The sequence below is a fragment of the Ailuropoda melanoleuca genome, chromosome 5 (genome assembly GCF_002007445.2).
Source record: "Ailuropoda melanoleuca isolate Jingjing chromosome 5, ASM200744v2, whole genome shotgun sequence".
Lineage (NCBI taxonomy): Eukaryota > Metazoa > Chordata > Mammalia > Carnivora > Ursidae > Ailuropoda > Ailuropoda melanoleuca.
The window spans coordinates 18,820,262-18,844,080 of record NC_048222.1 but is presented as its reverse complement, the minus strand read 5'-3'; the positions used below and the strand labels follow the sequence as shown (position 1 = coordinate 18,844,080).

The 23,819-nt window shown below is 39.7% G+C and overlaps 1 protein-coding gene across 3 annotated transcripts; it reads left to right on the top strand.

The window, feature by feature from the left end:
- Positions 1-101: 101 nt before the first annotated feature.
- On the top strand, positions 102-23,699 carry RIOK1 (RIO kinase 1). Of its 3 annotated transcripts, XM_034660351.1 has the most exons (18): positions 117-156; positions 3,169-3,242; positions 3,366-3,573; positions 5,558-5,648; positions 6,807-6,876; positions 8,492-8,534; positions 10,721-10,813; positions 11,584-11,696; positions 11,798-11,878; positions 13,241-13,327; positions 13,736-13,873; positions 14,471-14,574; positions 14,798-14,904; positions 17,091-17,156; positions 19,719-19,838; positions 20,645-20,698; positions 22,280-22,432; positions 23,289-23,699. In XM_034660351.1, the coding sequence occupies exons 2-18, from the start codon at positions 3,235-3,237 to the stop codon at positions 23,397-23,399; spliced, it is 1,647 nt and encodes a 548-aa protein (XP_034516242.1). In that variant the 5' UTR covers positions 117-156; positions 3,169-3,234; the 3' UTR covers positions 23,400-23,699. The 3 variants fall into 3 exon arrangements, with proteins under 3 accessions (XP_011217791.1, XP_034516242.1, XP_002915075.1); XM_011219489.3 differs by lacking the exon at positions 3,169-3,242 and having other exon boundaries at positions 102-156; XM_002915029.4 differs by lacking the exons at positions 117-156; positions 3,169-3,242 and adding an exon at positions 163-414.
- Positions 23,700-23,819: the final 120 nt, after the last annotated feature.

Genomic DNA, 23,819 nt, shown 5'->3' with positions numbered 1-23,819 from the left:
CCAATCTCGGCGGGGAACTCCGCCCCCCGGGCTCCCACGCCCTCGTCCCCGCCCCTCCCCCCTTGGACGAGGCTGTGGAGGGGCGGGACTCCTGGCAGGGCGGAGACTTCCGGTCAGGCGGGAGTTCCGGTCGGGGAGACCCTGCTTCCTCCGGTTGTAAGTGCGTTCCTCCCTTCGGCACGTGGCGCTCGCTTTTAGCCTAGGAGCTTCCGAGTGGTTTGCTAGGCGGGCATCTGCCGAAAGGCGGTTTGATGGGCGGTGGGTAGGACTGTCTCTGTGCGGTTCCTATCCCAGCGCGGGGCGGACGGCCTCCCGGGGGGTCGAGGCTTTGCGCGCTTCCGTCATGGACTACCGGCGACTGCTGATGAGTCGGGTGGTCCCGGGGCAGTTCGACGACGCGGATTGCTCCGACAGGTGGGCGCCGGTTGGACACCCTGACTCGGTTGGGATTCTGCTGTCTCCTTCGCCGGCTCCCCTTAGGCTTTTGAGGGAGACCGGTGGTGGTTTCGTTTCTTTCTCCATCCCAGCCGGGTCTTTTATCCCTGTTTGCTGCAGAGTTAATGAAAGCCACTTGTCAAAGGAGTCCCGGATTGGTTAGCATCGCTGACAGGCCGAGTTGGGGATAGCGGTTAGGAAACATAGATTTTTGCTCTTTACTGTATTCAGCGCTCAAAAAATATTTGAGCACCTACTGTGTGCCAGGTTCTGTCCTCGGCGCTGGAGATGGTGATGAACAAGACTAAGTCCCTGTTGTCATTGAATTTTACCTTCTACTTGGGAGGGACTGACAGTTGAGTACCTAGAAATATTTAAAAAACAAAAAACAGATATTAGACACTATGCAAGTAATTATAATCAGTTGATAGACTGATGACAATGTCAGGAGAGAGTTAAGTCTAGATCTGAACGACAAAAAGGAACTGATCTCAAAAAGAGCAAAAGGAACAGCAAGCAGTTCAGCAAGAGGAGACAACAGTGCAGAGGCCCAACGTTGGTACCCCTCTTTGGTGTAAAGGGAAGATTTAGAGGCCGTTGTACTTAGAGCACCGCAGAAGTAGTTGAGAAGATGGCTAGGTACTAATGTAGAAGTGAGAAGGGGCCAGATTGGGTAGAGTTTTGTAAGTGTTGAGGAGTTGGGATTTTTAGGTCTTGATAGAAAGCCATAGGAGAGATTTTAGCAGGGGAGTGACATAATGTGATTTATGATCTTAAGGAATTACTCTGTTATGGAGAGGATGGTTTTGGAGGGCATGAGTGGAAGCAGTTCAAAACTGATAAAGTAGGGGTGCCTGGGTGGCTCAGTCAAACGTCAGAGTCTTGATTTCCACGCAGGTCACAGTGTCAGGGTTGTGAGATCGAGCCCTGTATTGGGCTCCACGCCCAGCATGGATTCTCTCTCCCCCTCTCCCTCTGCACCCCCCTCTTTCTCTTAAAAAAAAGTGGATTAATTCCGTTCAGACGTGACGGGAGCCAGATACAGGGTCACAGGGTTATGTGTTGGAGGTAGAAGTGACAAGATTTGGTGGTGGGTTGGATGTGGGCTGGGAGGCAAAAGGAATTAAGGATAACTCCTACATGAAGCATGAGAGTGCCTTTGGAATTCCAAGAAAACGGTTTTTGCTTTGTGTTCACAGTAAGGATTCATAACATGTAGATTTTATTAATCAGTTGGGGATTCTTTTCAATAAATATATTTGATCATTTTCTGTGTGTCAGATCTAATGTTAGTGGGTAGGGATTCCTTGGTAAATACCACCCTGATTGACACGGCTTGCATGGTAGGAGGGGAAACATTAAATGATTAGACAATAGATGTTTGTATTAGAATTGGGTAAGTAGTACAGAGGAAAAATGGGTGAGGAATAGGGAAGACTTCCCTGAGCAAGTGATCATAGGTGATTACTGGAAGGTTACATTGGATTTAACCAGAGAAATAAGATTTTATTTCAAAATAAGATTTTTGTTTCCAGATAAGCATGTGTAAGGCTTGAGGGAAGAAGTAGAAAGATGAAACACAGCCCAGTGTGGCTCGTGAATAGTTAACAGTAATGAGTGGGCACTGTTTACCATCCATTCCTGGATATTGTGAAGATAAACCAGTGGATTTTTGTGACCCCACCACACTCCAGGGTTTCTTGGCAATCTTTAGAGATTTGTTTGTCACAACCGGGAGGTGGGGGGAGTGCATAGTGACATCTGGTTGGTAGAGGCCAGAGATGCTGCTAAACGTTCTGCGAGACACAAAACGACCTTTCTCAATAAAAATTGCCCAGCCGAGGTTGAGAAGTTCTGGTACAAATGAAGTATAACTGAAACATGCTGCTCTAGGTTACTGGCAATTGAAGGATCAAATTAAGGATTGTATTTACAAAATCATAGCAAATATAAATAGCAGGTGCGTAATGATTATTTTCTTCCCACCTGTATTTATGGAGGTTTGGAGCTCTGTAAACTGTGGCTAATTAATAATCAGGATTGATCATCTGAATTTATTAGTAAACTCTTGTCTGTTTTTAAGCTAGTAGTTCACATTATCAGCTGTTCTTTGTGGTTCCTGTCTTTGTTCTCTACATGAGAGGTCGAAACTGGTAGTACCTCTTTTGAATCTGACCTGCAGACATTGTTTGTTTGGTATGCAGTGTTTTGTTAAAATTAAATGTACCAGTTAAGTAGGAGATTTACCACAAAAATCCACACTTGTGACTTCTCTTGAATAACTAGGAAGATACGGTAGCACCGGTCTGAATTTTCACATGGCAAGAAAACACCCTTTAAGGTTGTGCTCCCTTGACTCTGGACCTGTTCTCTAGGTTTGAGAATCACCACTTCTCGTACTGAATTACACGCAGACTCCCACTCTCATTCATGGTGCCCATGTTCACCATTCCTTCCCTTCACGAACAAGGGTGTTTTGAAGTTGTGTGACCCAAATCTTGATACAGCTCCTTTTGTTGGAGTGGCATTGAGTTCAAGGTAGGCTGCTTTAGACTTACTCTTAAATTTTAAAAGCTTCCCCCCCCCCCTTAAGGCATATCTGTGGATGGTTTTCCCAGAGCTGGGTCTGGTGTACAGGTCAGAGCCCATTCGTTCAGCAGAGAAAATGAAAGTGTAAATCCTAACTTCATTAAGGCAGAAGTGGGTTTCAAACCGGATGTACTTCTTCTTTAGTAGGACCTGGAGAAGAAGGAAACAATGGGAATGGCACTCTGAAAAACAGAATCTGGTGTTTAGCTTATGGGGAGGTACGTTGGAAAGAAAACTTGTAGATTTATTGGTATACATTTAGTCTGTTGTATCACAAATAAATACATGTGTAAATCCAATTAGAGGTATGTGTAAACATGCTGAAACATTGTTATTTCTAGTGAAAGCATTGACTTGAAGGCCATCAGAGAGCAAGATGGTGTTCTGTTTGAAGACCTGCAGAAGAATGTGTCTGAGAAGATGGGGGGACATGAAATGGAGGAGGAGGAGGAAGAGGAGGAGTACGATGATGACGATGACTGGGACTGGGATGATGGAGTTGGGAAACTCACCAAGGGTTATATCTCGAATGCAAGGAGTAACCCCCAGGTAATTTATAAATGATTCTATACATCTTGATGTTATTGTTTATGTTTTTTCAAAGGACTTTTTGTCATTCTGGAATTGACCAACTGAAAGATTTCCCTTGGGTTATGTTGCCTCGTAGCCCCAGCCTTTAACCATTTTTGTTCTTCATCCTTTTTGTATTTCTGATAATTCCCTGGATGTAGATTCCTTTCATAATCAGTACATTTGAAAAGAGTTGTTTAAATTATGATAAGATGATGAGCTTTAAAATCTGCATGGGAAAGACGTGAATAAGCAGTTTACTACAAACGGTTAGGAAACATGGAGAAAAAAGTTCAACTTCCTTAATAATTAAAGAAATGCAATTAAATATGTAGAGATGCTATTTTTTTCACCTATGAAACTGACCAAGACCCAAAATATATAATTGTTGATTGAACAAATAAGCACAATTATTTGGAGGATAAACTGGTATGTGATAAAAAGCGTTTAAAACATAAAATAGGGACGCCTGGATGGCTCAGTCGGTTAATTGGCTGCCTTCGGCTCAGGTCATGATCCCAGGGTCCTCAGGATTGAGTCCCGAGTCAGGCTCCTTGCTCAGCCAGGAGCCTGCTTCTCCCTCTGCCTGCTGCTCCCCCTGCTTGTCCGCTCTCTCTCTCTGTCAAATAAATAAATAAAAATCTTAAAAAACAAAACAAAACCATAAAATAAATGCTTTGACTCAGCAGTTCTTCTAGAATTGTGCCAAGAATGTTACAAGAATGATCCTCCAGTATTGCTTATAGAGAAACATTGGAAGGAACCTTGATTAAATTTAGTGAGGGACTGATTTCACATGATGGGATATTATGCAGCCTTAAAATACGTTGCAGTGGAAAACTATATTAATGACATGAAGATGTGTTTATGATCGAACATCATCTACCACGTACAAAACACAAGTTACCAAACTACATAGAGCCGCCTTCTCAGCTGGAAGTACTCAGTGTTTTAGGAGTTTGCAGAGCCCTAGGATTAACATAGTACCATGTTTATGGGGCATAAAGGTTTCTGAAAGAGATGGAGGGGGAAAAAACCAACAATATTTCTTTGAATATCAAGACTGCTATTTTGTGGACTAGAATGTGAACAATTAAAAATAACCAGATGAATTCCACACTTGTGGTCTTGTTTTGGTAACTCCTCCATTGACTCATTGGTGAGACGTTGAGCTGTTTCGACATACAGTGTAATCCCTTTTAATAAGGCTACACATACAAGTAAGCATATTTGCTTAGATGTTAACTACTATCTTGGGTGTTGGGGATTATAAATGATTAAAATTTTACCTGTGTTTTCTACTGTGGACCTGTAGCTAGAAATGTTTAAAAAGTTATATTTAGTAGGAAAGGTTCAAGAAGTCTATGCAAACAAGAAGCAAGTCAGCCTCACACTTCCAACTTAACAGGATTAAGTCAGCAATTATTATGGGCACTTTTTCTCTGTACTATATTGTCTTGTTTGTGGGTTCTTTCTTCTCTTTTTGCTATTACTTGAGTTTGTGCATAGTGCCCGTGTAAGTTGTTAAGCCTCAGACTTAATCTTTCCCTTTCTTGAGACAGTAGGCCCAAAATGAGATTCCTAGAACCAATTTAATGTTGGTCTAAGTTCTTTGTTATACACTTGGGGTGTAAATGAACATTTTCAAATTCTAAATCTATAAAGCAGTCAAATGAGAAAAATGCATCTAATTTTAATTTGTTATGTATAATAATGAGGAATACACTATAGAGAGGTTAAAAAAACGTAGATGGTACAGACTCCTTTAACCACTATGTCTTATTTCAGACGTCTTTTTAAAAGATTTCTTGTGCAAATATGATTGATTCTTAACCTTAGGATACTCATTCAAGTACTGATGCTTTAGTAGTCAACTGTGAGCTAAGGAAAAAGGTATGTGATAAAGAACCCTAGGTCTTTAATTATAGCTAGTGCCTTTAACTCTGAAACTCGTTTCTTCTAGGCAAATCGACAGATTTCCAATTGCAATTCAGCCAAAATGTCTACTCCAGCAGACAAGGTCTTACGGAAATTTGAGAATAAAATTAATCTAGGTGAGTTCATAAAATATATTTGGGCTCTGAGGAAGTTCTTCGGAAACCATAAAGTGCTATGAAATGTTATTAGATCAAGAAATGAGCGTATTCAGTGTTACTGGCTGACTAATAACATTTGGAAAAGATAAAAAGTCAGTGATTTAAAAACTTGGCTTGAGGAAGAGACTTTAGCTTTTGCTTTTTTAGTTCTGTTTCCTCTGCTTTAGAATTATAAAGTTACAGGTACCTGTTCAAGTTTTCATCTGTTTGGTATCAGATTTTATACTAAGATTATCACATAGTAGGATGTAGAAAATACACTTGACCCTTGAACGTGGGAGTTGGGTTGTTGACTCCACACAGTCAAAAATCCATGTATAACTTTTGACTCCCCCCCCAAAACTTAACTAATAGCCCACTGTTGACAGGAAGCCTCACTGATAACATAAACAGTTGAAGACACATAGTTTGTATTTTATATGTGTTATATACTTAATTCTTACAGTAAAGGAAACTAGGGAAAAGAAAATGTTAAATCATAAGGCAGAGGAAATACATATACAATACTATGCTGTGAAAAATCTGCATGTAAGAGGGCCTGTGCAATTCAAACCCATCTTATCTAAGAGTCAACTGTACTAGAATATAGAACCTAAGTACATTTTGTTTTACTAGACACCTTTTATGTAGGCATTAATCATTTAGTGAGCTATGGAATGTTGATTTGAACCACCACCTCTTGAAAAATGCAGTGTCATCTTTGTCTTGTAAACACTGACTCATTATAAACCTAGCACGTCTCTCATTGCCTATCGTTGACCTATAATTTAAAATGAAACTTGAAGTTTTTAGAATTAAACTTGGAATTCAGGCAGTTATATTATCTGTATTAGTCATATAAAGTATTAACAAGTGTCTGAAATTCAGCATATGCAGGTGAAGTATTTTGGGGGGGGGGGATTCCTGGATCCGGATTTCTGTGGCTCAGAAATTATAGCTGTAAGGAGACACAACTTTGTGCACATCTATAAAAACATAGACATTATTTTCATTATTAAAAGATATTCTCTATACAACAAAATATTAAGAATAAGAAAGAGGGAAGAAATATTCTATTCAGAATGTTGTCTTTTTGTTTTAAATGTTGTTTATACTGTGAATTTTTTTAATTTTCAGATAAGCTAAATGTTACTGATTCTGTCATAAATAAAGTCACCGAAAAGTCTAGACAAAAGGAAGCAGATATGTAAGTAATATTTTAACTATAATACATGGCTGCTAGGGACTAATTTCAAACAAATTAAGCAGCATCTTGGTCCTAATTCTTTTGGAAAGGATATTTCTTTGTATACTTAAACCAATTTTTTCTTTTTTTTTTCTTTTTTTAGGTTATGTGAAGGTAGCCTTCCCTTTATAAGTTGAAAATTTTGAATCTTAACAAATGTATGGTCAAACTATAATTTTGTGAAATTCATAGAGGTACTTTCAGGAGGGTAACGGGTTTAAACTAAAACATAGATTCTAGTTTAAACTAAAATGTTAGAGTGTAAAAATGTTCCCTTTTAAGAATTTATTAAAATTTTTTCCCTTCTATGAAATATTTTTAAAAATTCAAGGGAAGATTTAAAACTAAATAGTGATATAACTAAGAACATTTTTTATTCTTCTCAAAACCAGTTATTTAACATCTGGCTAACCTCTGTATCCTAATAACTCTAAGATGTTAACTATGTGTTGTAGAATGTGATACTAAGATTATACAACTAGTAGTGCTGGAACCAAATTTAAAGGGCACCTGGGTCGCTAGTAGGTTGAGTGTCCAACTCTTGACTTTGGCTTAGGTCATGATCTTAAGGTCGTGAGATCGAGCCCCTCATTGGGCTCAGCGGGAGTCAGCTTGTGGAGTCTTTCTCTCCCTCTGCCCCTCCCCCTGCTTGGGTGCACATGGACGTGCGCACTCTCTCCCTGTAAAATAAATAAATCTTAAAAAAACAACTGAACTTAAGAACCGATTTTCTTCTGGTTTATTGCTATACCCGAGAGATACAAGCTTTTTTTTTCTTTTTGTAAAAATTTATTTATTTTTAGAGAGTGCGTGCGCACCTGCCAGAGCCGATGGAGGGGGAGAGGGAGAGAGAGAATCTCAGGTGGACTCCCCACTGAGTGCAGACTGTGTGGGAGGGTGGGGGGAGCTCGATCTTGCAACCCTGAGATCATGACCTGAGCTGAAACCGGGAGTCCGTTGCTCAATTGACTGAGCCACCCAAGTGCCCCAAGATACAAGCTTTTTGAGAACTGCCATAGTCATTTGTTATTTCATGGAAGTGTTTATTTGAATCTTTCGGTTTGAATCTTTATTAGTTTAGATGAGTGTGCTAATAGTCACTTAGTGCGTGAGCTGAAGCCAATCGGAGTTTGCATTTTAATGTAGAACCCACTAAAATCTTAAGATGATAAAAACTTGTGTCTTTGTAGAAAGGGACTCTAAAGAGAAGGCAGTATAAATGACTTTAATTCTGTATTAATAGAATCATTAAAGATTTAAGGACAGTATAACAGACTCAGTGTTTTGTCTTCTGCAGCATAGTTGACTTTACCCCAGCTGCTCTTTTTATCTAATCCTTCTGAAACGTGGAGAGAATTATTTTTTCTTATTGCAGTTGTGCTCCTTTTGCTCTAGGGAGCTGAATTGATGATTAAGGGGACAGGAAGAAATCATCACTGAGCAGTGAAACCACAATGAGATTATGAAATCTGTTATTATTCCTACTTAGGAATTTCACGGAATGATATACATTTGAAAACTTTTGTTTTAGCTTCTGAATTTTGAATGTCACATATACTTTTTTGGTTTTGGTTAGGTATCGCATCAAAGATAAGGCGGACAGAGCAACTGTGGAACAGGTACAATTTAAATGTGCTGCAAGCTCTCGTTTTAAGATTTTATTTATTAGAGAGAGCGAGAGAGCTCACACAAGCAGGGGGAGGGGCAGAGGCAGAGGGAGAAACAGATTCCCCTGCTGATCAGGGAGCCCAACGCGGGGCTCGATCCCAGGACCCTGAGATCACGACCTGAGCTGAAGGCAGATGCTTCACCGACTGAACCACTCAAGCGCCCTGCAAGCTCTCATTTTAAATAAGAATTTCTTTTCTTTTGGGTTTATAGTTTGCATTCATTCTTCTTTCTTAATGCTAATGTTACCTAAAATTACTCCTTGTAGTTTTAAGTTTAGACATCTACATTTTGCTTCATTTAGAATAGAACTGTTAATAAAAAATTAGAGTCATGCCCCCCTCTGCCACCATGCAGTGCTTTCCTCTTCTGTGGGGAGCAGAATTTACTATAAGACCAGGAATCTTTTGTCTTGTCTTAAACAAGGTCAGCAGGAGTTTTGTGAGCTTTCTCCAAACATAGGTATCTGCCACAAAGCAGTTGGAGTATGTGTGTATGTGTGTGTGTGTGTCTGTCTGTGTGTGTGTGTGTCTGTGTGTGTGATTTCACTTAGAAATTCCTTACTTGGTTTAGAAATTATGCTTGTTTTATTCTTTCTGTTCAAGAGTGGGGAAAAATTTTCCTAATTTTCCTATATGTCGAGAGCTGTGGTTGGATGTTAGTATTGGCCCAGATTTTTGATGTGAAGAAGGTGATAGCAAGGGTCAGAACAATGCTACTGCCACCTGCCACCCTTCTCCCCACCCCTGCACAAAGGCACAAACTCACTTTGCAGTAGTAGCCTCTTCTACCGCCGCTGCTGCTGTCCACCTCAGCCCCCAAGGGAGTCACACCCAACCCCAGTTCCAGAACCATTTGTGCAAAATTCCCACCTATCGTTGGGCTGGGATCCGTGTCTTCACTGTCCTCTCGTGTGTTTATTTTGTGTGATTCGTGTGTGTGTGTGTGTGTGTGTGTGTGTGTGTGCATGTGATTGAAAACAAAGGGTAGTCCAGCTGAGGGAAGTGAGGCAGCTGTAATTGTCACAGACCCTAAAATAATTAAGGTAGGAAGTCCTTTTTTCCCCTTTCGAAATTAATGTGGAATAAGAGTGTGTATCTTGATCTTAAGTACGTATTTATAAGTCTGAAGGACAGACCCTAAAGTATAGTTCGATTTGGCCACTTCACACCGCCTCTCTCTGTGGAGCTGGAGGGGCTGCCGTGAGTGTCCTTTGAAAGTGTGTGTAACTGTGTGACTGCTTCTGTTCAGGCACGGACAGGACCAGGCTTTAAGTTCATGGCCTTCTTTTTGTTAAAGAGGACTTTGGGGGCCTTTTTCCTCAGGATTGAGTTCTCTGATTCAGAAGGAGACCCTTTCCCTGATGTAGTCATCTATAGCAGACGTGTGCAACTCTTTCTTTAAAGGATTAAATATACACTTTGAGCATTGTAGCGCACAATTCTTTTTTTTTTTTTTTAAACAACTATTTTAAAATATAAAGACCATTCCTAGCTTGCAGGCTGTAGAAAAAACAGGCTGTGTTCTGGATTTGACTCATGAGCTGTAAGGTGCTGACCCCTGAGTTAAAGTTGCGTATCCAGTAGAGCAGCCCCTGAGCACTTGAAATGTAGCTAGTCTGAATTGAGATGTGCTATCGGCATCAACGTACTGGATTGTGAAGACTTGGTGTAAAAAATGCAGTGTTAAATCTCTCAGTGATAACTTCTTATATCAATTGCATGTTGAAATTGATGGTGTTTTAGATATACTGGATTAAATAAAATACATTAAAACAAATTTTACCTGCTATTTTTTATTCCTTTTAATGTGACTAGAAAATGTAAAACTAGTTGTGTGACTTGCATTATATTCTGTTAGCTAATGTCAGTCTACAGTCAGTTTCTGCTTCCCTTTGACTTGGCCGACTTTAATTTCTGTTACTGAACTTGGTGGTTCGTCTCTTGTCCCTTTGGCCTTCGTGTCGCATTTTATTTACGAAAAATTGGAGTGAGTGAAAACACCACAGTCGATAGTCTCATTGAGTCAGCCAGGGTAGCCTAGTACTTAAGCTCTTCAGGTTAGTAATGGTCAGATGTTGCAGTGAGAAATATTTGGTACGGTCTCTCTGAACTTTCTATTTTTTGCATTTTTTTAGGTGTTGGATCCTAGAACACGAATGATTTTATTCAAGATGTTGACTAGAGGAATCATATCAGAGATAAATGGCTGCATAAGCACAGGAAAAGAAGTGAGCTTTTCTTTGGATGCCTGAATGTTTTCATGTTAGTTTTCTTACTTCAGATACCAAATGAAACTAAGGCACTTAGTAAATAAATGGTGCCTTTAAAAAGAAAAGGAGAAAAAAATACACGAGTCAGAGTAGCTTAGTATTTCTAAAAACAGCTTTATTAATATTTACAGGTAGATAGGAAGTTGTGCACACAACTGTGGCTTTTCACCTCCGTTTACTGTACTAGCTCACTGGGTCCTTGTGGTGCCCAGGGTCAGTATAGATGGTCAGGTTACTGCAGGCCTGAGTCCTTATCGCATAGTCACTAACGGGGGCAGGGGCTTAGTCTAGTCTCTGAGTCAACAAATCTCTTTCCCGTTTTTTCTTTGTATGTGGATATGGAGAAAGGCAGACATGGCATTTTTAAATTAGCAACTCATTCTATGGGAAGCACTTCTGAGTAAAACTCAGTTTATAAATCATGAGATGTAAGAATGTCTTAAAATATTTTTCACATACTTGAGATACAAAAATGTTTGAAACCGTTTCTTATATATAATTTGGATCTTACTATGTATGTAAGTTAGCGCTCTACTTACTGTACTTTTGGTAATGACGTTTTCTGTTTTAATTGACATAATCAGAAGATGATGGTGTTTCTTACACATGTTACTTCAGTTCGCTTGACTTTTTTTTAACTTTTGAGGATAGAATCAAATACAGTGAAAAATTGAAATACTGTATGTAGTTATTTAACACAAACTTAATTTGTTTTTGATGCAAAATAGGCTAATGTGTACCATGCTAGCACAGCAGATGGAGAGAGCAGAGCAATCAAAATTTACAAAACTTCTATTTTGGTGTTCAAAGATCGGGATAAGTATGTAAGTGGGGAATTCAGGTGAGTTCAGATTCTTTTTCCAGTTGGCCTAATTTCTGTATCCTAAAATAAAAACTGGAATAATGGAATGATTGGAATAACAGATATTTTTCTCGTTCAAGATTTCGTCATGGCTATTGTAAAGGAAACCCCAGAAAAATGGTGAAAACTTGGGCAGAGAAAGAAATGAGGAACTTAATCAGGTGACTGTCTGGGGCGTGTGTCTGTGCTGTGTCTGCCATACTGGCCCCAGCTCCTTCCTGCTGGCAAATCCCAGGGTGGTTCTGTCCAAAGGTGGGGACTCGTAGTGCTGTTCGTTTCTGTTAGATCTGCTGAGGTGTGCAGAAGCAGCACGTACCTGGACAAGTAAGAACTATCTCGTCTTCTCTGTCTTGAGAACCCATTACGGAAAAATTCACATTTATTCAGCAAGGCTGGGTCATTCCAAGCACCTTGGAAGCCATGTGAAAGCATTTTTTAAATGCTGTGAAAAGCCATGTGAAAGCATTTTAAATGCTTTATACCGAAGATGATGGGCTGTTGCAAGATTTTTTTTTTTTTAAGATTTTATTTATTTGACATGGACACAGCGAGAGAGGGAACACAAACAGGGAGAGTGGGAGAGGAAGAGGCAGGCTCTCAGCAGAGCCCGGAGCCCGATGCTGGGCTGGATCCTAGGACCCTGGGATCATGAAGGCAGACGCTTAACGACTGAGCCACCTAGGTGTCCCCTGTTGCAAGATTTTAAAACAGGGAAATGACACATTCAGGTTTGAGACTGATGTGTCTTTTTTTATAGGCATTGGAGTTTTAGACAATTTTGTTAGGACCTAAACTCTGTCATAGTTTCCTTTTCTGATTTCAGTCCAATCTTGGACATATTTATACATCTTTGTGCTGACACTTTTGTATCAGGTGAGGGCAACTTATCTAGCTGAGATCAAGTTTTCTCAAAAATTTAAGGGTTTTTTTTTCCTCTTTCGAATACCTTTTAATGTTTTATCTGCTGTGCATTGGTGACATACGTTGGATATTTTAGTATTAAATACTTGTTTTGAAAGTCCTTTTGAAATCTTCCTGTGTTCAGTTAGCTATTACGTACGAGTCCAACTGGGTTTTTTTTGGTAAGTAAACTACACCCAAGGTGGGTGGGGCTCTAACTCATGACCTCAGAGTCAAGAGTCTCGTGCTCTACCATCTGAGCCAACCAGGTGCCCTGAGTCCAGCTCTTCTATCAATCATTGTTGAGGCTAATCAACTCAGAAGACATATCTGCTATAGTTTATCAGTTCTGAGATGCACGTTGCACAGTTTAACATCTCTGGAATGGGACTGAGTGTTAGAGGCTATGAGATGTAGATGAATTGCCCGTGTTTGTCATTCTTGGTTGTGCCTTATGGTGTCACTAAAAATCTCTGGGGTCTTCGAGTTTATGAAATACAGTAATACAGTTGAGATGTGTTGGTGCTGTTTGCTAATAGCCATATTAATCTTGTGTTCTGTAATTTGTTTTAGGTGCTGTGTCACCTTTTCATTTGTCCTTTTGTCTTTTTTGAGTACCACAGACTAAACACAGCACAGATCCCATGCCCAGAACCTATCCTGCTGAGAAGTCATGTTCTTGTCATGGGCTTCATTGGTAAAGATGACATGTGAGTACATGGAAGGCCTAATAATTACATGCTCGGAAGTGTATTTTTAAGTGCTTTGAATTATCCGATATATGACTGTTTCCCATTTAAATAGCTCCGTTCATCTTGGAATGTTTTCTGTGAATCTTTTCCACTGTACTCGTGCATAGAGTTACTCGTTTATTCTACCTTTTTAAGTCTCAAAGTGCTTCAGAGTAACAGAGTTCACCCTGTTTTGAGGAATGTCTTATATAGTAAGTGGGGGGAAAACACCTGTTTCTTGACAGTTTTTTGGATTGATACATCTGTAGTGATCCAGTTGTTCAGTGATAAGTTGTTGAGAAGGAGTCTAGGTGGCAATGTGTAGTATAAAGCAAGAAAACTTGTTGTGGGGACATTTTATCTTAGTTTGTTTTCTTTGTATTCAAGGCCAGCGCCACTGTTGAAAAACGTCCAGTTATCAGAATCCAAGGCTCGGGAGTTGTATCTGCAGGTCATCCAGTACATGAGAAGAATGTATCAAGATGCCAGACTTGTCCACGCAGATCTCAGTGAATTTAACATGCTGTGAGTGTGTTTTGTCCCTTGGGAACCTCCTGGACAGCGTTTCATGCCCTTTAAAAAAAACAGAATCCCAACCCAAGAAGTCATTTTTATTTATTTATTTTTTTGTTTTTTATTTTTTAATTTATTTATTTGAGAGAGAGAGAAACAGACAGTGAGAGCATGAGTGGGGAGGAGAGGGAGAAGCAGACTCCCCACTGCACGGGGAGCCTGACGTGGGCCTTGATCCCAGGACCCTGGGATCATGACCTGAGCTGAAGGCAGACGCTTAACTGACGGAGCCACCCAGGCACCCCCAAGAAGGCATTTTTAAATTCTAAAGTTTTAAAGTTGGCTTCCACTGGTCATAATATAGGATGTGTCCTATGCCTGCAGTAGCCTGCGGTAGTCACAGAGTTGTCCATCTGATCATTAACAGAGTTATAGGACTTTGGAAATTTTTCAGTTTTTATCTCTTGCTTGTCAACGTGGCCTCTTATCCTTACCCACCTTGTTCGTTCTATTGCTTATTTCCCTTGCTCTTAAAATAGAATTTTTTTAAACAACAAAATATGCAGGACAGGAAAGTAAATCCCAAGCCCCTGTGAATCTGGTCCACAGGTACCATAGCGGAGGTGTGTATGTCATTGACGTTTCTCAGTCCGTAGAGCATGACCACCCACATGCCTTGGAGTTCTTGAGAAAGGACTGTGCCAATGTCAACGGTGAGTGGAAATTGGATTTCCTGTGAGCTTGTTTGTGTCTATTGGGTCTGCACTTTGCTAAGCTGTTGATATCAAATCGTGGCACTAAATCATTTGATGTCGTGATACCTCTGCCATTTGCTGGGAGATGGTATATTTTTATTCACATCTTTGTTTCTCCATAAAGTAGTTGGAGTAACAACCTTTTTCCTCCTAAAGGTGTACTGCGTTTTCCTTCCAACAGATTTCTTTTTGAAGCACGGTGTTGCTGTGATGACTGTGCGGGAACTCTTTGAATTTGTCACAGATCCGTCCATTACACATGAGAACTTGGACGCTTACCTCTCAAAGGTGAGATGAGGCGAGGAAAAGAACAGAAAATAGTGGTAATTCGCACTTTCATGGCACTTCTCAGGGACTCCAGTTGCTCAGTGTATGTTCATTTCGACAGCTTCCTGAGACCTTTTCCTTCTGATTTCACACATCGGGAATCAAAAGTACAGTAAAAAGCCAACGGGAAAGCCAGGTTTCTTGACTTGAAGCATTGGGCAAGATTACATAGACCGCCAAAATTCGTGAATGTTTAGTGAGAGGCTTGTTCGGCTTCTGGTCTCCCTTGTTTCTCAGAGACCTTTTGGAATCATAGAATTCTTGGAAGTGTGGTGAAATGCACATAGCATGAAACTTAACCATTGTAACCACGTGTAAGTGTATGGCTCGGTGGCGTTTCGTACATTCACACTGTGGTGCAACCATCACTGTCCATCTCCAGAACTTTTTCATCCTGTAAAATACAAACTCTGTAGCCATTAAACATTAACTCCCCCTTTCTCCCTCCCCCCTCAGCCCGTTCTGCTTTCTGTCTGTGATGTTGCCTACTCTCGGTACCTCACATAAGTGGGGTCATGCGGTTTTTTTCTTTTTCTGGCTACTTGTTTCCCTTAGCGTAATGTCCTCAAGATTCAGTCAGGGTGTACAAACACATCCCGTGCATCCGTTCATCTGTGAATGGACGCTTGGGGTTCTTAACCACCTTTTGGGTATTGCGAATAGTGCTGCCGTGAACATGGGTGCACAAATATCTCTTCAAGACCCTGGTTTCAGTTCCTTTGGGTGTATTCCCCACAGTGGAATTGCTGCATTATATGGTAATTGTGCTTTTAATTTTTTGAGGTACTACCGTACTGTATTCCTTAGTAGTGAAACCGTTTTACATTCCCACCCAACAACGTGCCAGGGCTGCCAGTTTCTCCACATACTTCCTCACCGTTTTCTGGTTTTGTTCCTGTGTTGGTTTTTTCTTTTTTTAGAGAAGCTATGCTGACGATGTGAGGTGGTACCTCATAGTTTTGATTTGCATTTCCCGTGTATGCATAGGTTTATTTCTGGGCTCTGATGATGGGTGATGTTGAACATCTTTTCGTGTGCTTGTTGGCCACGTTAGAGCTCCATTCAGAAAACTTTCTCAAGGAGAAATCAGGCAGAAATCATTGTTTCCACAGGTGTATTTCCCAGATCCTGTGAGCCTGTAGTGGAAGTGGTCGTTTTACCTCACTTGTCATTAAGGTCTTTTTTTTTTCTTTTTTTTTTTTTTTTGTTAAAGTAGGCTCCACACTGAATGGGGCTTGAACTCACGACCCTGAGATCAAGACCTGAGCTGAGAAGAGTCAGACGTTTAACCGACTGAGCCACCCAGGCACTCCTGTTATTAAGTGCTTTGTAATGTTGTCAGCCTCTACTAGACCATGAGCCGGCAAGGGACAGGAATACTTCATCAGTGCCTGGCACATACTAAGCAGTTTCATATATTAATGGGATAAATATGTATCGTTTTTGTTCCTAGATTCTTTGGCACTAATTTTAGTGTCTGAATGTAAAACAAAAAACCCTAGTGTCACTATTCTTTCCTTTTTTCTATGTATTCTAAGTAGAGAACAAATTTCCAGTTTTCCAGCCAAAAAACTGTTGTAGAATCTTTGTCACCTTAGTTGCAATCACTGCTCAAAGACATTTCTTTGGTGGTTTATTTTTCTGCAGTGTTGGAGACACATGCTCAAAATTAGAGGACAGTCCACTTTTCCTCTTTGATTCCCTTCCTTGACTGCTGAAGCATTAAAGGGTGGTTCTTCCCTTCTTTGGGTCTCATTTTTATTTTAGTAAATATTTTTGCTAATCATGTAAAAATTAGGAGAAGTGGAGTCTTGAGTTCAAGCTCTCCATGGGGCTCTGCACTGGGTGTGGAGCCTATTTTAAAAAAAAAAATTAGGGAAAGTAGTTTTACTCTTTTGAGGAAATGGCCAGGGATCGCCTGAGGCTAGATATTTTGATTTTGCTGTTACTTTTGAGCTGAAAGCAGCCTTTTTGGTGAGGTCTGAGAGAGAGCTAACCTGTGTCACTAGAGGCCTCGGAGTCCATCCTTTCAGAAGTGTAGAGGTGATACTGATAAAGATGAGAGCAGGTTTATACTAAAATTGAGAAATGGATGCATCTTCTGTAGGTTGAATATAAAGGAAAGTAACGTTTGATTTCTTTCCAAGGCCATGGAAATAGCATCTCAAAGGACCAAGGAAGAAAGGTCCAGCCAAGATCATGTGGACGAAGAGGTAAGACGTATTCTCTCTATCCACAGCCATAGGAAACACTTCGTTTTGAGTTTCTGTTTTTTAAGGGCATACTAGGTCACAAACTTGATTTTAAGAGGGAAGCAGTTTTCAGATGATGAGAATATTTGCTTGTACATAATTTAACTGAGCCAGATTGGGTAAATTACGTTTCATTACATCATTCCACTAACAACCTATTAGCCCATTGTCCTAGATGGAGAGCTTTACTTATTTATTTGAAGAATAGCTGATGCCCAGGATCATATTACTTTCCGATGGGCAGCACAGTGATTCCGCATTTGTGTGCATTCCTGAATGGTCCCCACGTAAGTCTAGTTACCATCTGTCACCATACGTAGTTATTATAATGTTATTGACTATATTTCCTATGCTGTATTTTATATACCTGTGATTTATTTATTTTAAAACCAAAAGTTTATACCTCTGATCTTCTCCTTAGGAAGTTTTACCTCTTAATCTTCTCCCTCCCCCATCCTCTCCCCATCTGACAACCACCAGTTTGTTCTCTATATTTATGAGTCTGTTTCTGTTTTGTTTGTTCATTTGTTTTGTTTTTTTTTAGAGTCCTCATATAAGTGAAATCATGTAGTCGGTCTTATTTCACTAAGCATAATACCCTTGAGGTCCATCCATGTTGTCACAAATGGCAAGATTTCACTCTTTTTTAAGGCTGAGTAATATTTTGTGTGTGTGTGTATATATATATATATATTTCTAAATTAATGGGCACTTATGCTTCTTCCTTATATTGGCTATTGGAAATTACACTGCAGTGAACATAGGGGTGTATGTATCTCTTCGAATTAGTATTTTTGTTTTCTTTGGATAAATACCCAGAAGTAGAATTGCTGAATTTTGTGGTAGTTCTATTTTTAATTTTTTGAGGAGCCTCCATACAGTTTTCCCTAGTGGCTGCACCAGTTTGTATTCCCACCAGCAGTTCATGGGAGTTCTCTTCTCTCTACATGTTTACCAACACTTATTTCTTTCTGATACTAGCCATTCTGACTGGTGTGAGGTGATGTGTCATTGTGGTTTAGATTTGTATCTCTACACTGAGGCTCAGCATGTTTTCGTGGGTATGTTGACCATCTGTATGTCTTTGGAAAAATCTCTCTTCGGGTCCTCTGCCCATTTTTTAAATCAGATTGTTTTTTGTTGGTGAGCTTTATGAGTTCCTTATATTTTTTGTATATTAACCCCCTGTCAGATACATCATTTGTAAATATCTTCTCCCACTCAGTAGACTCTCTTCATTTTGTTGATGGTTTCGTTTGCTGTGAAAAGGTTTTTAGTTTGATGTCCCATTTGCTTATTTTTTCTTTTGTTGCCCTTGCCTGAGGAGAAAGATCCAAAAAAATACTGCTATGACTGTATTTAAGTTTACTGCCTTTGTTTTCTTTTAGGAATTTTTTAAGTTTTAGGTCTTACATTTAGGTTTTTGCTCTGTTGTGAGTTAATTTTTGTGTATGGTAAGGTAGTCGTCCGGTTTCATTCTTTTGCACGTGGTGTCCAGTTTTCCCAGCACCATTTATTGAAGAGACTGTCCTTTCCCCATTATATATTCGTATCTCCTTTGTTGTAAATTAATTGACCGTGTATGCATAGGTTTATTTCTGGGCTCTTTATTCTGTTCCGTTGATCTATATGTCTGTTTTTGTGCTAGTGCTGTACTGTTTCGATTGTTATAGCTTTGTAGTGTAGTTTGAAATTAGGGCATACAATGCTTTAGATAAAGAACATTTTTAAGGAACCTATTGAAACATGATTCAAGAAGGAAAAGCCCATTTCAATTCACAAATATGAATTTTTAAATGATTTAAATGTTGATTTTGGTACCATCGTAGACTTTAAATATTTGTGTCATGAAAAAGAAAATTATGTTAACCTTGGAGATCAGTGTACTTTTCAAAGATTTATTTATTTGAGAGAGGGAGAGAACGAGTGGGAGGGACAGAGGGAGAGGGAGAGAATCTCAAGCAGACTCCACACTAAGCACAGAGCCCAACGTGGGGCTCGATCTCATGACCCTGAGATCATGACCTGAACTGAAACCAAGAGTCGGTCGCTCAACTGACTGCACCCAGGCACCTCCGTAGTAGACTTTTCATCAAAAATCCCAGAGCTGCTAGTGTGATGGGTGAATACAGGGCACCCCATATTTATCAGCAGTTCTAAATCCTTTTCACCATAGCACAGGGTAGATAATGTTTCCATATAAGATTATGTTCCTTTGTAAGGCATAGCCAGGGGCAGTACTTGCTAATTGGAGCTCCATTCCTTTCTTTCCCAATCTGAAAAGCTTTCGGGAATGTAAACAAGGGGAAAGAAGGGACTTCCAATCATTTCCTGTTTTATTGTTCAGTAACGAAGTCCTTTTGGGATGCCGCACAGCAACACCAGTGTGTGCAGAGAGCCTGGCTGAGAATCAGTGCTGTAGGTGATGACAGATTCCTCTGACGTGATGGGTGTGGGATGCTCAGGGAATGAGAGAAGCATGTAAATAACACTTTTGATTTTCCTCTTCTCTGTGTCTGTTAGGTGTTTAAGCGAGCATATATTCCTAGAACCTTGAATGAAGTAAAAAATTATGAAAGGGATATGGATATAATGATGAAATTGAAGGAAGAGGACATGGCCATGAATGCCCAACAAGACAATGTGAGTAGCTTGGTTTGTATATAGCAAGCAAGTTTATAGAGGAAGCTACTGTCCCACACCCACCATCTTGAATGTTGACTTCTAATCTCCTGAGATGGCTGATACCCTTTGCATTAATAGGTCCTCTGTGCATATTGGATATAAAGGGAATTCACTGGTATTTATGAAAGAAAATGGCACATTTGAGTCCAACAGACTGTAGTTGCGGAAAATGGAAGATTTGTGTAAAGTCTGGGCTGTAAATGGTTATTACACAAGGTCCACTAACATACATATTTCAAGGTCTGGAACGTTTCTTCCTGTGAAAAGGCCAGATAGTAAATGTTTTAGACTTTGCAGGCTAAGAAGCAAAATTGACCTATCATGTAAGTCATTATAAAATAAGAAGAAAAGAATTTCCCCAAGTTTTTATTGATGAAATTAAAAGTCCTTTAATAATTAAATACAGCTTTTCATGATTCCTAATCATGAGGGAAGAATGGAGTTATTTTGGGGAGGAGAATACATTCCATTTAATTGAGAATCAAAGTTAGAGTTTTCTGTTACAAAATTGGTAGCAAAGGTTCATTTGTAAAAACCATCAGGCTGTGGGTGGATGGTGGGCCAGAGTTTGCTAATATGTATGCTTGGTGGGCAAGAATAATACCCACGCTATAAACTTTCTGTATTAACCAGGGGATAAATTTTAGGCACCTTTTAATAATCACAGAAGATTATTAGCCCACTGTGTTCTTTGGTAATATGACAATATGTGTTTTTCACTGCCTAGCTTTATGTTGATTCTTCTTTTTCTTTTTGGCTATAAGATTCTGTACCAGACTGTTACAGGATTGAAGAAAGATCTATCTGGAGTTCAGAAGGTATGAGAACACGTGTTACTCTTCATTTACATGAATACTCTTTTGAAGCGTATAAAACCTACTGTATACTAGAATTAGACTAACAATCATATTACGAGTATAGATATTTTCAAAGTTTATGGGAGTCTTCAGAAATGCCCCGTTTGTGTTCACTTTTTTTAACTGTAAGACTGAAATATAAGCATTTGTGATTTATTTCTGCCTCTCAGTTGTTCTGTTGTTGCTGAGGCATTGATACTTTTTATATCCTGGTCTTCATTTATGAAGTTTTAATGATAACCATGTGTTTCTTGGTGTTTTTACAGTTAAAAAAACAACAACAACAAGGGAATCTGGCCTCATACTGGTATAAAACCTGTTTGCAGAGCAGTCTCAAGGGTTTAGCAGTCTTAGGGTTCTGGATTCCTGTAGTGTTTTTTCTTGAAACAACCTTGTTTTGTTTTGTTTTACATTTTTAGAATGGTGTGGATTCTAATGTAAGCAAAAATAAAGGCAGTTCTTGTTTATTTTATTGTTTTGTTTTGTTTTTGAAGTAGGCTTCACGCTGGACGCCTGGGTGGCTGAGTCAGTTAAGCATCTGCCTTCAGCTCAGGTCGTGATCTCAGGGTCCTGGGATCCAGCCCTGCTTTGGGCTCCCTGCTCAGCAGGGATTCTGATTTTCCCTCTCCCTCTGCCTCTTGCCTCCGCTCATGCTCTCTCTCACTCTTTCTCTCTCGCTGTCTCCCCCAAATAAATAAATAAAATCTTAAAAAAAAAAATAAAGTTGGCTCCACACCCAGCGTGGAGCCCAACTTGGGACTTGAACTGATCTGAGATCCAGATCCGGACATTTAACTGACTCAGCCACCTAGGCGTCCCTATTTGTATGTTCTTAATTAAAGGCTTAAATGTGAAGGATCATAGTTTGCTTTTTGAAAATTTACTGTGTCTTTGTTTTTGGAAGAATTGAATTAGGAAAACTCACATGTTCAGTACGTGTTCCGTATAGTAAGTGTTTTAGGGCAGTTGTGCCTTGAGTTCCAGCGCATGAAGATTTTGTGAAAACGGGCTAGAAAACCTTTTTGTACAATTGCCTTTTAAAGATTATTTTTTCTTATAAAAAGAAAACCTCTTATTTTTAAGAAATGCTCCCTGCTGCTTTAAAAACTGCTAAACTTCAGGGGGACAAAAAGGGCAAATTTCTCTTGTTTAAATGTTGTTTTCCCTCTTGATTGGATTCATAGTTAAGTGTTGCTTGAAATCTGATTCATAGGAAAACAGTTGTGAAGTTATCCAAATCAATCTTTATTTTTGACTTCTGTCTGTATTTCTCATCCTTCCAAATCCCAGCTCAGTTCTGTCGGTGATCCAGGTCACCCAGTGAAGCCCCAGTTCCTTCATTTGGGTGTGTTCTCGAGCCTCACTCGACGCGCTGCTCCCACGTTCCGTCCCTGATGTTGATTCTGTTCTCGAAGTTTCAGTACAGGATGTGGCTATTCACTGTATACCTGCAAGGCTGAAACATCTGAATTCTGGCATTGACACATTTAACAATAGATAACTAAGTGGTTTAGAATAATGTGGTTTTGTAATATTTTCAAGGTCCCTGCACTTCTAGAAGATCAGGCTAAGGAAAGGGCTTGTTCTGATTCAGAAGATGCTGGAAGCTCTGAGTGTTCTGACACAGACTCTGAAGAGCAGGAAGACCAGGCCTGCTCCCGGAAACCCACTGCTGACACTGAAGTTGATAAAAAGGTTAGCCGAGGACTCAATTTCCCTTTTTCTTCAGCATGGCAGCAAAGCCAGTCTCATTTCTCTTTGCTCAAGAATTAGATTATTAGATTACTAGATTATGGTGGCTGAAAACATTATTGATCAGTAAGTACTTCTAGTTGTAGTGCCAGTTTCTAAGTGTGAACTTTGCCTTTGGAAGTCACATCATGTAGAGATTGGGCTTCTGTTAGGAGCTCCCTGGGCACTGCCTTGAGAGAGGACACACTGAATTCATCGATTAGAAATGGTTGTCATTCACCTGAAACACAAATGATGTTGGAGTTGTTCCATGGTGAAATACTGAAGGGCCGTCTCACAGGGGATTTGCAGCTCAGCCAATGTTTCCAGAATCTAAGAGACTTATTCCACTCCTAGCTATCAGCATAAGAGACGCTACTGATTGAATGATACACGACTGCTGTGTAAATGTTACTCTTCTTTCTTCGCTTAAGCCTTTAAACCTCAAAACTTTTGGGGCCGTAAGACTTCTGAGAGACATACCCAAGCTGACGCACACATTTTCTTTCCTTGTTTACTGCAAATACTTTGTCTTTTCCCAATCTTTGTTTCTGTTAGAATATGAAACTTGTGAAGAAAAGTAGTCGCAAACATTTAATAGTCCTCCCAAATATTTCTTTTTGGCGCTCTTCAAACTTCTGTTAAGAAACCCTAAAGACAAATTTGGAACCACATTGCACTGCCACATCGTAATCATTTTCATCTTTTCCTCTTATACTCACTTTTATCCTTTCTTAGATCTTCTTACTTAGTTCTAATAGTAAGATGAATCCTCTGAGTGAAATCTGCAGGTTCCTTTATTTTTGTTTTTATTTTACAGGAAAGAAAAAAGATGGTTAAAGAAGCCCAGAGAGAGAAAAGAAAAAACAAAATTCCGAAGCATGTGAAAAAAAGAAAGGAGAAGACAGCCAAGATGAAAAAGGGCAAATAGAACCAGAACTCAAGACATAGCATAATCTTCCGTCAGTCGCTTTTCCCGCCTGCATGCGTGGTGAGCTGCGTCTGGAAGGGGTTCTCATGGCAGCGTTACGAAGGTGGAGTCACGTGTTCTCGTGTAATTACGTAACAAGCTCTAAGCTCTCCAGTCTAGATCCGCCTCTGGGTGGTGGTATTGACAGAGGATTTATTAAACTACTATTTTAATGAAGAACTTTATACAATTTTAATTTTATGTATATTTTTTCTCCTTTAATGTGTTTTTTGAAGCATCATAAATTTTAAATGTGACCAACATCCATAGTCTTTGTGTAAGTGTAAAGGCGCTTTGGACAGACTTGGGCAGATTGGTTTTGCTTTGCTCCTACATGCCAGGGACCCATCTGAAATGATTTGATCCTAGGGCCACAGTTTC